Source organism: Sinocyclocheilus rhinocerous, unplaced genomic scaffold (genome assembly GCF_001515625.1).
Source record: "Sinocyclocheilus rhinocerous isolate Xijiao unplaced genomic scaffold, SAMN03320098_v1.1 scaffold920, whole genome shotgun sequence".
NCBI lineage: Eukaryota > Metazoa > Chordata > Actinopteri > Cypriniformes > Cyprinidae > Sinocyclocheilus > Sinocyclocheilus rhinocerous.
In genome coordinates, this window is record NW_015636975.1 from 58,296 (window position 1) to 74,080 (window position 15,785).

Below are 15,785 nucleotides of genomic sequence, written 5' to 3' on the forward strand. Positions count from 1 at the left end.
CTGGCTCTTTCATCCAGTTTGGAGTGAAATCCTGATCCTGGGAGGGTCTGTGTTGTACCAAATACCTTCCACTTCTTAATTATAGACTTCACTGTGCTTCTAGGCATTGATAAAGCCTTTTACATTTTTTGTATCCATCTCCTGACTTGTGCCTGTCCACAGCTTTATTCCAGAGATCTTTTGACTGTGCCTTGCCACCCATAGTTGATTGTTTGCTTCAGTTGCACTACCAAGGACTGAAATGCTCCAGGAAAGCTCTTTTCATGCTGAGCTAATCAAAATAACCACAGCTGATCACAGTTGAAAGTCAAATGGCTTTGTGTGCCATCGAGAAGGTAATTAACTCCACCTGATTGAGTTTATAAGTCATTTTTAGGAGGGGGTGATCCTTTTTGCAACTCAGCGTGATGTTCTGTTTTTTTATTTTTTCTGACATGTTGGTGTTATATCTTTCACTTGGATGTTATAAGTTGCACTGAGTAAATACAGCTAGATAAAACTAAAACTGGGTCCGTCTTCATTTCAGGCTGCAAAGCAACAAAATCTGATTATTTTAAAGGGGGTGATTATTTTCTATACCCACTCTATCTATTAAATATGCAAATAGTGTGTGTATTATATACATGAAGACTTCAGATGCAAAAAAAGACCGTCTGAGATTTTTCTTTTACATGAGCATTTTTATCAGGCTCCTATTAAATTAACATTTTAAATAAAGTTTTCAAATTAAGCTTAAAGCCATTAATTATGCACATATGAAAATATAAAAATTATATAGTGAGAGAGATGTATGTATATATGTATGTGTTTGTGTGTGTGTGTAGTTTATTTATATATACTTAAATATCTACTAAATATAGAAACGTTATATTTGTGTGTGTGAGAGAATGCAAGTTAAGCACATGGCTATTAAATACGCACATGTGCAAATATAAGAAGTGATATAGGCCCAAAAGAAAACGTATACCACATAATAATAATTCATTTGTTAGTAAATATGTTAGTATCATAACTCACAATCTCGTCCAGCTGTAAACACACAGAATCTTCATCTCTGCCGAATCGCAGAACTAAAACCTTCTCAGCGACCGATTTAATGGCGTCATCAATGTCTTTTTTACACGACAGTTTCGGGAGAAATAGACTCATGACGCTTTAAATGAATTCACCCAGAATTATGAACAAAATTAACTCAATATCGGGAATGCACGCGTGAACTCCACCGGATGTTTACTAGAGTGTGGCGCACCGCTATATATGAGCTGACTAGAAACGCTATCAATAGTTCCTACACTGTGTACACAACTCAACATAAATGTGTTATTCCTGTTAGTGATATTACGTATTCTACTCTTTTAAATTACATTAACAAATATTAGCACATTTGCGCATTCAAACATCTTTTTTTAAATATTCAATTAAGTTACAGACAGCTCATTTAATAAACGAATGCAGCTTTCCGCACGGTCAGCTTTTATTGTTGCACACCGACATCCACATGACATTAGGCAGCGTGTGTCCTTTTGAGGGTCCAGTGACTTCCGAGTGAAGATACAGAAATATATCTGACATGGTATATTGATGTTACTTTAATGTGTGTGAATGTGATTACAGATGTAGAGGAGACCGGGGCTAGTTGTCACAGTTCTGTTATATCTCTGTAACCACTGGTTCTGAATTCCAGTCCTGTGGACCCCCTGTTCTGCACATTTTTTGCATGTCTCCCTTATTTAACACACCTGATTCAGATCAGAGCTTTGTGAACTGAATTGATTGTGTCAGATAAGAGAGGCATACAAAATGTGCAAACAGTGAGTCCCCAGGACTGGAATTGAGAAGAACCACTATCTGTAATTATCAGGTTTGAGTCATAAATAGGCCTACTTGTTTTTTCTGGCAGAGTTAATTGTTATAATTTCAAACGTATATCAGCCCTATCTTGCAATTGTGTGTGTGTGTTTGTGAATTTTGCCCCTCAAACTAAAATTAGACCTTCATTTGGGTCAAACATTGTTTTTGTGATACCGTTAACATGTTTGCTGTTTCATAATAGTATATATATAGCTAATATTTAGTCTTTAAAATTAGCTGTTCCATTAATTGCAGGTTGACAGTGACAACTTACCACACAATATGACAACATTCCACTGTATGAACTGTATTTTTTCCTGGCAAAAAGGAAATGTTCAGAATCTTTTACTGTAACCAAAAATGTATTGTTTGTGTCCGTTTCATATGGTTGATTGGAGGGGAAATTGTCTGAAATTCCCATTGAATATTATTATTATTATATATATACACACACACTGATGAGCCATTATATTATGACCACCCCCATTATGTTAGGACCAATGAGCATGTTTGGCAACCGAATGGTGCCGCTGGTGCAGTTCACAGAGCAGTATATATATCACCCGAGGACTGGCTTTCGGTCAGTAGAGTGTTTGGTGTCAGAATGGGAAAAGCTGCTGATTTGTGGGAGTTTGATAAAGGACGAATTGATGGCACGGTGCCTCAGAATTTCGATCTCAGAAACAGTGCGCCTTGTGGGTTGTTCACGTGCCACTGTAGTGAGTATGTATCAAAAGTGGTGCATGGATATCCAAACGACGAACCGCCGTCCAACCATGTGTCGTCCACAGCTTATTGTTGCCAGAGAGGAGCGGAAACTGTCGCACATTGTTCACAGTGACTGCAAGGCCACCGTGTGACAAATCACCAGCAGCTACAACAGTGGTGACCAGGGCAGTGTGTCACAGCACACAGTTCACTGCAGCCTTCTGTATATGGGCCTGCGTAGCCAACAACCCAGCCGAATCCCCATGCTCCCTCAACAAAGCATTAAATGGGCTCAAGATCATCAAGATTGGAGTGTGGATGATTGGAAGAAAGTGGCCTGGTCTAACGAATCAAGATTCCTGGTGCATCACGTCAATGGCCGAGTGCGGATACACCGATTACCAACAGAGGTTATGGTACCTGGATGCACTTTTGGGCGGACACAGGCCAGCAGTGGCGGTGTTATGCTGTGGGCGATGTTTTCTTGATAAACTTTAGGCCCTATTACCCCAATGGCACAATCCCTGACAGCTGTTAGGTATCTGAACATCATTGCAGACCAAGTGCACCCATTCATGGCAACTGTGTTTGTTGCCGGTGATGGCCATTACCAACAGGATAATGTGCCATGCCACACTGCCAGAATCGTCAAGGAGTGGTTTGAGGAACATGATGGTGAATTTCTGTTAATGACTTGGCCTCCAAATTCACCTGACATGAACCCAATCGAAAAGCAGGTTTGCACTACATCACCATCACTCCGCAATGTATGGGAACTGGAGGACCTGCTGGTGACATTATGGTACCAGAGGTCCTACAGGTTTATAAGAGCGAGCCGTGCCGTACCATGCAGTGGAAAAGCACCATTAGATAGTTGGTCATAATGTAATGACTCATCAGTGTGTGTGTGTGTGTGTATATATATATATATATGTGTATATATATGTGTATATGTATATATATATGTGTGTGTGTGTAGTACATAATATAAAAATTATATAAATTGTCCATTTTAAAAAATCATTTGAAAGTATCATAATATAATTTAAAAAACAATATATATTATATACTTATAAATTATATACTACCTATAAATTGTGACAAATTAAGCATAAAGCTATTTAATAAAATATAACCATAAACACATGCTGAGAAATATTCACTGCAGTAAGAGTGTGACTAACTAGTCCTGTATCATAACTCAATCATGGCCCTGCTGTTTGTTTTTTTGTAGGTGATCCAGACATTGTTGTGATGATGTTCCTGCGCTCGTGTTCACTGGCCGTGAGATGCAGCTGCTTCAGAAAGCCACGCATCACAATCAGGCCCTTCAGCGCCAGCTGGACCGCCAGGAAAAACGCAGCAGAAAACGCTCTCGATTTGGATGTGTGGAAGTCAGTGATGAGATCTCAAGCGCTGCAGGAGGAGAGCAAAAGCCCGAATCAGTCAACGCTGGAAGCCAACCGTGAGCTGGTGGAGATGTGGCATCAGGCGGGGAAGTTCGTTCCCAAGAACATCACAGACGAGCAGCTGGAAGCTCTCACTGAACTGACCACCAAGTCTGCCAAGAAGAAATACCTGAAGTTTCTCGCTATTAAGGAGTCATACAAGATCACCAAGAAGGAGAAACAGGAGAGGAGGAAATCTGAGAGGGAAGCGGACGGAGAATTTAATCGAGAGGAACCCAAGAACAGCTTCCTGCTGAAGATCTGGAGCAGCTCCATGGATTGCCTTCACAGCTGGCGAGTGGCGCAGGCCATGCGCTTCGGCCAGCCACTGGTGTATGACATGAGCTACAACCAGCACATGAGCCGCAGAGAGATGGAGAACACCGTTGCGCAGCTGATGGAGAGCGAAGGCTGGAACCGCCGCGCCGCAGACCCGTTCCACCTGCACTTCTGCGGCCTGCAGCCGGACAGTGCATATCACCGTGAGCTCCTCAATCGCTATGGATCGCACACGTGGGACCAGCTGCTGATCACAGCCACTGAGCGCAGTCATGTGGAGCTGTTTCCTCAGCAGGACCTGGTGTACCTGACAGCCGATTCCCAGCACGTCCTGCACACGTTCGATCACAGTAAGGTGTACATCATTGGCGCCATGGTGGATCGCTCCATTCACTCGGGCGTTTCTCTGGCCAATGCCAAACGCCTCAAACTGGCCACGGCGCGACTCCCGCTGGATGAGTATCTGGACTGGGACTGTGGAGCCAAGAATCTAACCCTGGATCAGATGATCCGCATCCTGAGCACGCGGAAGGACACGGGAAGCTGGCAGAAGGCGCTGGAGTTTGTGCCCAAGAGGAAACACGGTGGCTTCCACCAGCAGAGCAGAGGAGTCACGAGAACCACAAAGAGTCGCTTCATCCGGAACGATTCATCAGAGATCCACGTCCCCGCTCTAGTTCAGAGCCACAGGAAGAACAAAACAGATGGACACAAAAAACAACAAGAACCAAAAAAATGGTGGGAGGATCGTGATTAATACTGTATCATTTTGTTGATACTGATCAATAAAAATTATGATTTCAGATGACTGTTTAAGACGACTGAAATAGTATTTTCTTGTAAAACGTACATTTTCACACTAAATTCTCATTCAGGCCTGATTTATGAACATAAGGATTTTTAGATAATTTTTATGACAGTTAAACACCATTTTTAATCACGTTTGCAGAAAACACCATCTCATTCTTGTAATACATTGATGATAATACAGCATAAACTAAAGGCAGCACAACAAATATAACCACGATTTATAAATAGTTCTCAATAAAGTGTCTTGAATATATTGCCACAGTGCAAAAAAAAAAAAACAGGATTTATTTTCTTTAAGTAAATTCTAATTTCCATTTTTTTTCATTTTGGGCCGCAAATAGAGCTGGAAATGTTCTGTTCAGGGTTTCATGAAATTCATGATGGCATCAGTTTCAGCTCTGTCTATGACGTTTTACTATTTTAAACTGGTAGGGAAAGTGAAAATGATCTTGGGGAATCGACGGGGGGAAACAAAAAAAGAAAAAGGTTTCACTCCAAACTGTTTATTTTGGTAATTTAAGAGAGAGATAATATAGAGCAAATATTCTTGAAATGCTTTAAAAACACTATATACACTGTGGTCCAGGAAAACACTTAAATGTCTGCCTAGAGAATATTAATGAAATATGAAAATACAAGGTAAATACAGACATCACAGAGCAGCAGCATCATTCACTGCATTATATAAATGAATCCTACACACTAAGCTCATACCTCTCTGTCTGTTTTTACAGAACAAAAGCCATAAACACATACAGAACATTTTAAAATCTACATCAGCAGCTCATCATTTTCTCATCCTCATGCTGTCTCACACACACACGTATGACTTCAAACATGGGCTGTTTAGCAGGATGCTTCTTTTCAGATGTGGAATACTGCACACATATTACACTTTCAAGGTGCTTTTTTGACATTTTGGATCTGATTTACTTTCACTGTATGTAAAAACATTTCTAATTATTAATTTCTTACCATTCCAATTTCTTCTTAATTGGATTATTATTTTCTTATTATGAATTCATTTCTAATTTATGAATTTCTCATTATTAATCTAAGAATTAATTTCATATTAATTAATTACCAATTATTCATTTCTTATTCTAATTTCTTACTAATCTAATTATTGTTTTATTCATTTCTTATCTTTTTCCCCCCCGAATTAATCAAATTATTAATTTCTAAATAATCTAGATTTTAATTTCTTATTAATAATTTTTTATTAATTTCTTCTTATTAATCAAATTATTTCTAACTATACTAATTTCTTCTTATTAAACTTTTTTAAACTTTTGAGTGAATAAATATAATCATGCAGGTGTGAAACATGAGGAGGGTGAATAACCGATGACAGATTTACTCCATTAAATCAATCTGTCCAGTCTAAGAAACCTCAAACAAGTGTGTGCGCCACCATCCTCCACAACTGAGCCTGACGTTTAAACACAGGAAATCACATACAGAGACGATCGGTGAGATCATCTGTGCAGATCAAAGCTTCATCGCTGCATCTGCTGCGGAGTTTGTGAGATTTTTCTTTGGTATTTTCATGAGAACAGGCGTGAAGCACAAACGGAAGGAAACGCTCATAATACTGACTGAAGGTGCACGTGTTGATCTGGAGTCATGATGGTCTAGAGCACGATGAGCTCTCCGTTACAGCGCTCGCAGCAGTTGAAGGTGATGTTCTCATAGCGTGTGTATGGGTGGAAGCGGCCGATGCTCTTCTTACTGGGCAGGAACGGGGAATGAACAGAGTCAGACGTGGACGGGTCTGGCTCCTTCTCAGAGCAGGATATGGGGTCTAAACTCCGCAGCACCTGAAGAAGATGAATCATGAAGGCTTTCAATGGCAAAAACAAGTTTCTGCAATGACCTGGAAATGCTTTCTCAATAAACGGAATTATTATTAAAGGGGTCATATGATGCGATTTCAAGTTTTCCTTTCTCTTTGGAGTGTTACAAGCTGATAAATATTATACTAAAATATTTATTAACATAATTATAATATAAACAATATTATTCTTATTTCTTATTAATTTCCTATTATTCTAATTATTACTCTAGTTATTTCTTATTATTAATCTAATTAACACTTATTATTATTTATTATCTTAATTATTATTTTTAATAATATATATTTTTAATTAATTATTATTTAATTTCTAATTATTTATTTCTTATTACTGTATTTTCTTACAATAATATAATTTCTTACTATTAATTTCTTATCATTAATCTAATAATTTCTTATTATTTAATTTCTAATTATTAATTTCTTATTACTGTATTTTATTACAATAATCTAAATTCTTATTATTAATCAAATTAGTGATTTCTAATTAATTACTCTCTTATTATTCTAATTTCTAATTATGTAATTATTATTTGTGACCCTGGACCACAAAACCAGTCTCAAGTCGCTGGGGGATATTTGTAGCGATAGCCAAAATTACATTGTATGGGTCAAAATTATTGATTTTTCTTTTATGCCAAAAATCATTAGGATATTAAGATCATGTTCCATGAAGATATTTTGTAAATTTCCTACCTTAAATATATTAAAACTTAATTTTTGATTAGTATTATGCATTGCTAAGAACTTCATTTGGACAACTTTATAGGCGATTTTCTCAGCATTTAGATTTTTTTGCACTCTCAGATTCCAGATTTTCAAATAGTTGTGTCTCGACCAAATATTGTTCTATCCTAACAAGCTTGTTTATTCAGCTTTTAGATGATGTATAAATCTCAATTTCGAAAAATTTACCCTTATGACTGGTTTTGTGGTCCAGGGTCACATTTATTAATTTGTAATTCATTTCATATTATTGAATCAATTTCTTAATCAAATTATTGATTGTCTTATTAATTTCTTATTAATCAATCAATTTCTAATTATTAATTTCTTATTTTAAATCTAATTAATTTCTTCTTTTTAATTAATTCATTTCTAATGAATTCATTATCTGAGGAAGAATCTCAGAGAAAGAATGCACCTTCTCAGCCATCTTCTCGGCCGGTGTGTTGCAGAGCTCTGATCTCGGGCTATTCTTCACGGCGCCGCTGCCGCCCACGTTTCCCAGCAGGTGTGAGTTGATGGCATCTGCGAGCTTGTGATTGGCTGCGGCCAGTTCTCCTGTGCTGAGTGGCTGAGCACTGGGATAATACGTCTGCTGCCGACCCCACTGCAGAGACACCAGCAGCTGCTCCAGAGACCTGCACATCACATGCAAAACATTAAAACACCAGCCACACAAATCATAGGGAAAGGAACATGTGAAGTTACATTTGCATTACTTTGTCAGCTGAATGAAACACTCAGATTCATCACTAGCATGATTTTTACATTGATTTAAACATAAATGAGTTATTTTAGTATCATCAAGGCAAGACACTACAGACAAAGCCATTTTTTTTCATGCACTGGACAGTTTTTTGGTCTATTTTGCACTGTAATTTAAAATTCCAACCATAATCTTTAAAGAGTTTTTTCTCTTACATACACCAAACTTTTCAGTTTTATTCCTCTCTATTAGGGCTGTAAAAAAAAATTCGAATTTCGAATATTTGTCGAATTAAAAAAAAAAATCCACATTCGAATGCAAAAACGTTAAGGTCTGCGTCAGCCGTCAGGCAGCCTTAGTGGCGCACGAGATGCGATGACGATGTATGTGTCATTGATTGCATTTTTATTACTTTTTTCAGTTTTAGTTGTACTTATTTTAGTACTTTATTAGAAATGCTGCCTGGCAAATAACTGAAATAACAACATTTTGTATACTTTATTTCAGTCAGGAAATGTTTTTATTGGTTTTTGGAGGTGAACTGAGGGAAAAGCCGTCACCTGTGTGTGTGCATCATTTCTCTGGAGAACTCGTCTCGTTCTCGCAGCAGATCCTGAATGGCACACTGAGCGTCTCTGGTCTGCCGCAGTAGAGCTGCTCTGGCATTGGTCAGTTCCTCTGCCATCACACTACAGGAACAAACACACATGCATGACCCTCTTTCCATGAAATACAAAATATGATCAAAGAAAAACAACATTTTCTCCTCATATGTGTTCTTCACACTTCTTAAGCTGGGAGCTAATTATGCATACTATTATGTATAATATGCATATAAAAACATGAAAAATATTATAAAAACAGTAATGTTAAAAATACCACTGTAATAAGTAATTATTAAAAAATGTACATAAAAACAAATAAATAGGTCTTAAAAGCACAACGTTTTGTAACGCATCCCATGTTTCTGATTTAAGTCTTACCGGCTGGCAAGGAACTTGCTCCTCCAGACGTCACACTGAATGCTCATGCGCTCCAGTTGCTCGGCCGTGTGTGACAGGCTCCGTCCCAACGCCTCGTTCTCCAGGATCAAGTGGTTGTTCTCTCGTGCGAGACGCTCAAAGTGATACTGCAGATCATCGCCTACAGATGCCACCAGCAGCTTCTTCAGCTCACGGTTCACCTGAGAACACATTAAACCCGATTAAACCGGACCAGATCAACATATGCTATTGGATAACAACATGCACAACGATTCAATAATCAAAGACATTTATAATATTACAAAAGATTTCTATTTTAAATAAAACGCTGGTCTTTAGAACTTTCTATTCATCAGAGAATCCTGAAAAATAAAATGTAGCACGGTTTCCACAAAAATAGGAAGCAGCACAACTAATGATGCTAAAAAAAAATTCAGCTTTGATAACAGGAATAAATTACATTTTACAATATATTCACATAGAAAACATTTATTTTAAACTGTAATAATATTTTACAATATTACTGTTTTTACTATATTTTTCTGCATCAAATAAATGCAGCCTTGGTGAGCAGAAGAGACTTCTTTCAAAAACATTAAAACCAATCCCAACCAACTTTTGAATGGTAATATAGATCACATTACACAAGAAACAGGATCTCCTTCACACTAAAGTGGCCATTTCTGAATTTCTGCTCGTTTTGCCGGAAATACAACAGGCATATTCATTCATAAAGCTGAACGGCAAATTTGGCACATTCGGAATAACAAATAAAAAATAGAACTGTATAATTAAACTAAAATTATTATAGACTATATGGTTTTTGTCATCTTCTGATTGGTCAACTTCAGATGGATCGCCAAATCGTCTCGTTCAACCGCACATACACCACGAATTTAAACCGACAGCATCCGATTTTTTTTGACATGTTTAAAAATTATCGGGAGGACGGGAGGTGCTCGTAACGTCTCGGATCGGCCCGTAATTATTCTCACACGGTACGAGCCGCGACCAATGCGAGCATCTGCGATTTTCTCCCGAGATAAAAAAAAATCGCCTGCGAGCTCGTACGACAGCAAAAATCGCACCGTGTACGCCCGCCTTAAGTCAAACTAATGCATCCACTGTGTGTACACAGTCAGAAATGTATGTGGCAAACATAAAGCCATTCTATATTGATTATTACACAGTATAAGCGAGTGTCTGACCTCCGTCTGGACCCTGAGCTGGTTGGACAGCCCCTCTTTGTCCTGCAGCAGACGGCGCTCTGAGTTCTGCAGTTTGTCCAATGCGCTCCTGTAGTCCAGCGGCTCTGAGGAGGGTGATGGTGGACGCTCATCCCCATGCTGAGGGGATCCTCTGTCCTCAGTGTGAGGCCCCACATGAGTGCTCCGGCTGATAGCGGCCCGGGGAACCACGATCCTCATGGCCTCCACCTCCATACACGCGTCTCTGCTCACCTTCCCCAGGTGCAAGACTCCCGGTGACTGCACCGCTGCTGCCACCACTCTTGGACTGTGCTTCGGAGTACCCAGCTTCAGGAGCGGAGCCTCTGCGGAGAGCTCAGGGGCCACCGGAGGCTTGTCCGTCTCCATGCCATCGCCAGGACCACGGACCGCCACCACGGACACATCTGAGACAGGAGACGTCAGAGAGATTTACTGTATTCTGCATGTGTGTGATGTTCAGACTGAAGTCACTGAACTGTATATCAGCAAATGACAGACGGATGAACTCACCTTTGATGATCACTTCAGCAGACATGGCTGCAGTCAGGGGCCCTTATTATCTCCAGTCAAGATGACACAGGTACCACCTGTAAAAAAAATCACATTTTAATTAACAGATGTTATATTTCATGCAAATCCTATACAATTTGTTTTTCAAATAAAAATGTATAATGCAACAGATGAACTCTACACAGGGAAATAACATTTTAATAAACAATTATTTTATATAATACAATTAAAATTTATATGTAAACTTTATTTTTATTTATTTATTTTAATGCTGCAACAGTCTAGATGACTCATGCATAGAAAAATAACATTTCAAAAAACTAATTTGACATTTTATGCAAATTTATGCACAGTTTCATTTTTTTTAATTAAAAGTTTACGATGCAACAGTTTATGTGACTCCTGTACAGCCCATAAAAAACATTTTAATTAAGAATTTATTTATAGAAATTATATTTTTCTTTTTTATGCTAATTGTGCACAAAACTTATATTTAGATTATATTAAAAATTATATTACAATTTTATGAGGCAAAAGTCTAGATACTCCTGCACAGAAAATATGTTAATAAACGAATGTTATATTTTATGCAAATTGTTATACAAAAATGTATATTTTTATTAAAATCTTATGATGCAACAGTCTAGATGACTCCTGAGCAGAACAATTATATTTTAATAAACACATGCCAAAATTGTATATTTTTAAATGAAATTTCAAGTTGCAACAGCATTAACACGTTGACTATTTTATTGTTTACTAGCATAGTAGTGTTAGACGACCTCTGAGTAGTTTGAATCAAAATGTGACTGTAACAAATCAACAGACTAGTAAAAACAAATAACCATTAATTAATCAGGATTAATCAAGTTAAAATAGTTTATTGTCCTGACTGGATCAAACCTGATGAACTCATCTTTGTTATACAATATGGACTGTTTACATTAGTTAGTCAACACAACTAGTTAACTTACCTGCGGAATGAAAAGACGTCTATGCACAGAAATGTATAGAGACTGTTTCTCAAAACATAAACACGTGCTGATAAAGAGAATTTCGACCTTTGCGCTGTTTATCTGTGTTCGTTTATCTGGTTTGTGGTTAGTTTGCGTAACACAGCAAACGCTTGCTTCTAGATAATAAAACCGGTGATGTCATGTAAAATTCTAAATCTCACAAAATAATGACGATATTAATGAACTTACTAAAGGATTAGTGTTAGGATTACTGTTTCATAATTAATTTTGCCACGTACCTCAGAGCGTCGAGCTCACAAGCACCATGTTGAAACCGGAAGCAGCTGATCGCGGGCGGACAGTGTTGCCAGATTGCAAGGATGATTTCCATATTTTCAATGTAAACAGTCAGAATAAGACAATTTAAATTAAAAAAAGTTCCCAACAAAAGTGATCGGAATAAGCAACGTAATTAGAAGGTATTTTCACACTCGTTCATGAACACACCATGACAGTCAAAACTGTGTCATTCTTCGATACATATTGTACGAGGCTAATCAGAACTAGAGGAAGTCTTTCGTGAAGTACATATTGTAGAACATAACACAGAACTTGGCAGTCTCATTTTCAGTTTCGATTTTGATTAAATTATTTAACTGTGCTCTGATTTTAGAGTTACAAATATTAGAGCCTTCTTGTCATCTTCCTCCACAGGAGTAATTCAAGTTTTGAGAGTCGAGTCACTCTCCCACTCTTTACCGTGCAATTATTTTAGGCCACTCTGGCATAGTGATCACTTGAATATACAGCTATACATTCAAAATCTGATTCCTTTTTGCGCTAAACCCCCTCAACTCTGACTGACGGATCGGACGGATCCCTATGATTGGCTAAAGTGCGGCGGGCGACGTCAACATCAGCATCCGCCGAATCTGCAGTGGCCGTGTGTTTAGTAACGCCATGAAAGTAACTGATTGGATGCAGTACATGGACACTTGGGGTTTGTTTGTTAACCAATTAGCCTATACTATTTAGATGTTTGAAAACCGCCAAACCGACCCCAAACCAGCCCAAAATTTGTCCACCCGCCCAAACCAATTTTTATCCGCACAGTCAAATTCAAAACCGCCCAATCTGGCAACACTGGCGGCGGAACTATTGTGTTCGGTACGTGTTTCCGGGGACTCGCCCGAACGCGTCAACCGGTTGTTATGGTTCTGATTCTGTGAGCAGGTCTGTGGGAGATTTTTATAAAATATTTAAACAACTGTTCTTAAGCATATTACAGTTAAATAAGCTTATTAGAAACATCAATACGCAGAAACGTTCTGTTGCAATATTAACTGTTAACTCATTTTAATCACAAATAATAGATTTATTATCATTGTATTGTTGATGTATTTGTGTGTATTTCTGCTTGAGTAGCCTGCATAGAGTTTACTCTGCTCTATTCGAATCTCTGTCGTATGGAATACCGTTTCCGCCACACAAGAGAAAATCATGCTTTGGTAAATCATAAGATCGTAAATCATCAGAATCAGAATCAGAATGAGCTTTATTGCCAGGTATGTTTACACGTACGAGGAATTTGTTTTCGTGACAGAAGCTTCCACAGTGTAACAGAATGACAGTGACAGAACAAAAAAACACAGATAATAAAAAATAAAAATAAATAAAAAATAGAACAAGTAAAATAAGGAATAAAAAATATACAAATCGACAATCGACAATTGTATGTCCAGGTATAGAACAATAGACAGTTGTATGTACAGGTATATTATGTGCAAATTGAAATATAGACTGAGTATGTGTGTTAGATAAATAAAATCATAAGGGGCAATCGTGCCTAATGGTTAGAGAGTCGGACTTGTAACCCAAAGGTTGTGGGGTCACACCTTCTTCTTCTTCTTCTTCTTCTTCTTCTTCTTCTCATAAATTTGACCATTTTAATCTCATTATTTCATTATTTAGACTTTTCCTCATAATTATGACTTTTTAATCTCATGATTTAGATATTTATCTTTTTATTGTAACCTTTTCTCATCATTTTGACTTTACCTTATAATTTTGCATTTTTCTCAGAATTTTTACTTTTTTTAAATTTTGGCTATTTTTCTCATAACTGCTGCTTTTTCTGAGAATTTTGACTTTTATTCTCATAAATACAGTTTACAGAAGCATTTTTTTCTTATGTGGTGGAAATAGGCCTTTCTTGTCATGGTTCTGCTTTACATTGTGTAGAAGTAAAAAATGAGTGAGTTGATCATGTTTTTTGCAGATGTGAGCAAGAGTGATGGGAGTTCATGGACTGTGGAAACTCTTGGAGAGCACCAGAAAACCCATCAATCCAGAAACACTAGAGGGGAAGATCTTAGCTGTTGGTATCCTTTATTGCAGGATTTACTCTTTTAATGAAAACCATTCTGTGAGTAAACAATAGGGTTTGTATAAATTTGGCTGTTTGGATCCATGACTCACTCGTCATAGATATCAGTATCTGGCTGAATCAGGCGGTCAAAGGTGTGCGGGATCGCGATGGGAATGCGGTTCAGAACGCCCATCTCCTCACGCTCTTCCATCGGCTCTGCAAGCTGCTGTTCTTCCGCATCAGACCCGTGTTTGTGTACGATGGAGACGCACCGCTGCTTAAGAAACAGACGCTGGTGAGCTTTAGCAGCATTATATATGCATGTAAAACATGAGCGTGGAACAGGGAATGATGCTTCAACATCCTGAACATCCTCAGGCCATCAGGAGACAGCGGAGGGAGGAAATGAGCCGTGAGTCCAAACAGACCAATGAGAAGCTCCTCCAGACGTTCCTGAAGAGACAGGCCATCAAAGCAGCTTTAGGGGATCAAAGGTAAGAGTCCTAAATCATGTTCAGTGACATTATTCCAAAGAAAAACATGCTCAGCAGTGTTGGGTAAGTTACTTTCAAACAGTAATTAATTACTAATTACATAATCAATATTGTATTTAAATTACTTTTCTAATTACTCTGTCTGAAAAGTAATTTAATTACTGAATACAGGGCTCGTGAAATGGCTAGCCCGATGTCCCCGGGCTATTGTGTTTTCCAGTCGGGCTACCAAAATGTATCACCACTCTGCCCGACAGGCTATCTTAAATGCAGATCTCCCGCGGGTCCTTAAAATCTCCTAAAGTGAGTTGTATCAAACTTAAGGCCATAAAAAGTTTTAAATATGTTAAATGGTATAAGAAATGTCTTAATTATAATTTCAAGAGGTCTTACAGTTGGGGACGGAAAGACAAGAGTCGCGATACGGCTGGATTAAACTTCAAAAGGCAATGATGTCATTGAATAAATATGAGCGCTGCACGTTTCAAGTCAAAACGCGGCGCGGATGTCTTTATTTGAATGTATCTGAAGGGAACGGACTGTCCTCAGAAACGTGTCATTGGCATTTGAATTTTACCTATAATTCCTGATAAAGCGGCGTTTATGAGCGCGGAGCTGCTTTGTGTACAGCCGTTACCGGTGGAAACCGCGATTTTTCAGCGCTCCTAAAGCGCCACCTCGTGGCAGAGAATGAATTTGCTATATAAAGTGCTGTTGTATAAGATTTTTGTTTCTGTGAAAACCTGTATCTGAACTGTAAATCATGTAATTTTATGGCTCAATACTGTATGTTACCACTAGGGCTGGTTATCGAGTTCGATACTTTTTAGGCACCGACCGAATTGCCTCGATACCATCGAGT

The 15,785-nt window shown here is 38.1% G+C and overlaps 4 protein-coding genes across 10 annotated transcripts in view; 2 read left to right on the forward strand and 2 right to left on the reverse strand.

Moving 5' to 3' along the window:
- The window catches only part of txnl4b (thioredoxin-like 4B), a 7,094-nt gene extending 5,843 nt beyond the window's left edge, over positions 1-1,251 (reverse strand). Inside the window, exon 1 of the mRNA XM_016563100.1 lies at positions 1,018-1,251. Within this exon, the coding sequence (XP_016418586.1) occupies positions 1,018-1,149 (132 nt within the window). The 5' untranslated portion in view covers positions 1,150-1,251. The remainder of the gene's footprint in view (positions 1-1,017) is intronic.
- A 240-nt stretch (positions 1,252-1,491) lies between these two features.
- Positions 1,492-5,180, forward strand: trmt10c (tRNA methyltransferase 10C, mitochondrial RNase P subunit). Of its 3 annotated transcripts, none has more exons than XM_016563101.1 (2): positions 1,492-1,573; positions 3,794-5,180. In XM_016563101.1, the coding sequence occupies exon 2, from the start codon at positions 3,814-3,816 to the stop codon at positions 5,041-5,043; it is 1,230 nt and encodes a 409-aa protein (XP_016418587.1). In that variant the 5' UTR covers positions 1,492-1,573; positions 3,794-3,813; the 3' UTR covers positions 5,044-5,180. The 3 variants fall into 3 exon arrangements, with proteins under 3 accessions (XP_016418587.1, XP_016418589.1, XP_016418588.1); XM_016563103.1 differs by lacking the exon at positions 1,492-1,573 and adding an exon at positions 1,821-1,861; XM_016563102.1 differs by lacking the exon at positions 1,492-1,573 and adding an exon at positions 1,829-1,850.
- Positions 5,181-6,365: 1,185 nt separating this feature from the next.
- blzf1 (basic leucine zipper nuclear factor 1) lies at positions 6,366-12,349 on the reverse strand. Its single transcript, XM_016563069.1, has 7 exons — positions 12,080-12,349; positions 11,106-11,182; positions 10,575-10,999; positions 9,367-9,566; positions 8,944-9,072; positions 8,096-8,315; positions 6,366-6,916 (listed from the first exon to the last, which is right to left on the reverse strand). Exons 2-7 carry the CDS (start codon positions 11,128-11,130, stop codon positions 6,731-6,733), a joined length of 1,185 nt encoding a protein of 394 aa, XP_016418555.1. The 5' UTR covers positions 11,131-11,182; positions 12,080-12,349; the 3' UTR covers positions 6,366-6,730.
- Positions 12,350-12,472: 123 nt separating this feature from the next.
- Positions 12,473-15,785, forward strand: part of ercc5 (excision repair cross-complementation group 5) — a 26,164-nt gene continuing 22,851 nt past the window's right edge. For 4 of the 5 annotated variants that reach the window (XM_016563071.1, XM_016563074.1, XM_016563073.1 and 1 more), the window contains exons 1-4: positions 13,248-13,294; positions 14,340-14,442; positions 14,549-14,724; positions 14,808-14,923. In XM_016563071.1, the coding sequence (XP_016418557.1) occupies positions 14,355-14,442; positions 14,549-14,724; positions 14,808-14,923 (380 nt within the window). In that variant the 5' untranslated portion in view covers positions 13,248-13,294; positions 14,340-14,354. Of the gene's footprint in view, positions 12,541-13,247; positions 13,295-14,339; positions 14,443-14,548; positions 14,725-14,807; positions 14,924-15,785 lie in introns of those variants that run through there. The other variant, XM_016563072.1, reaches the window with a different exon arrangement.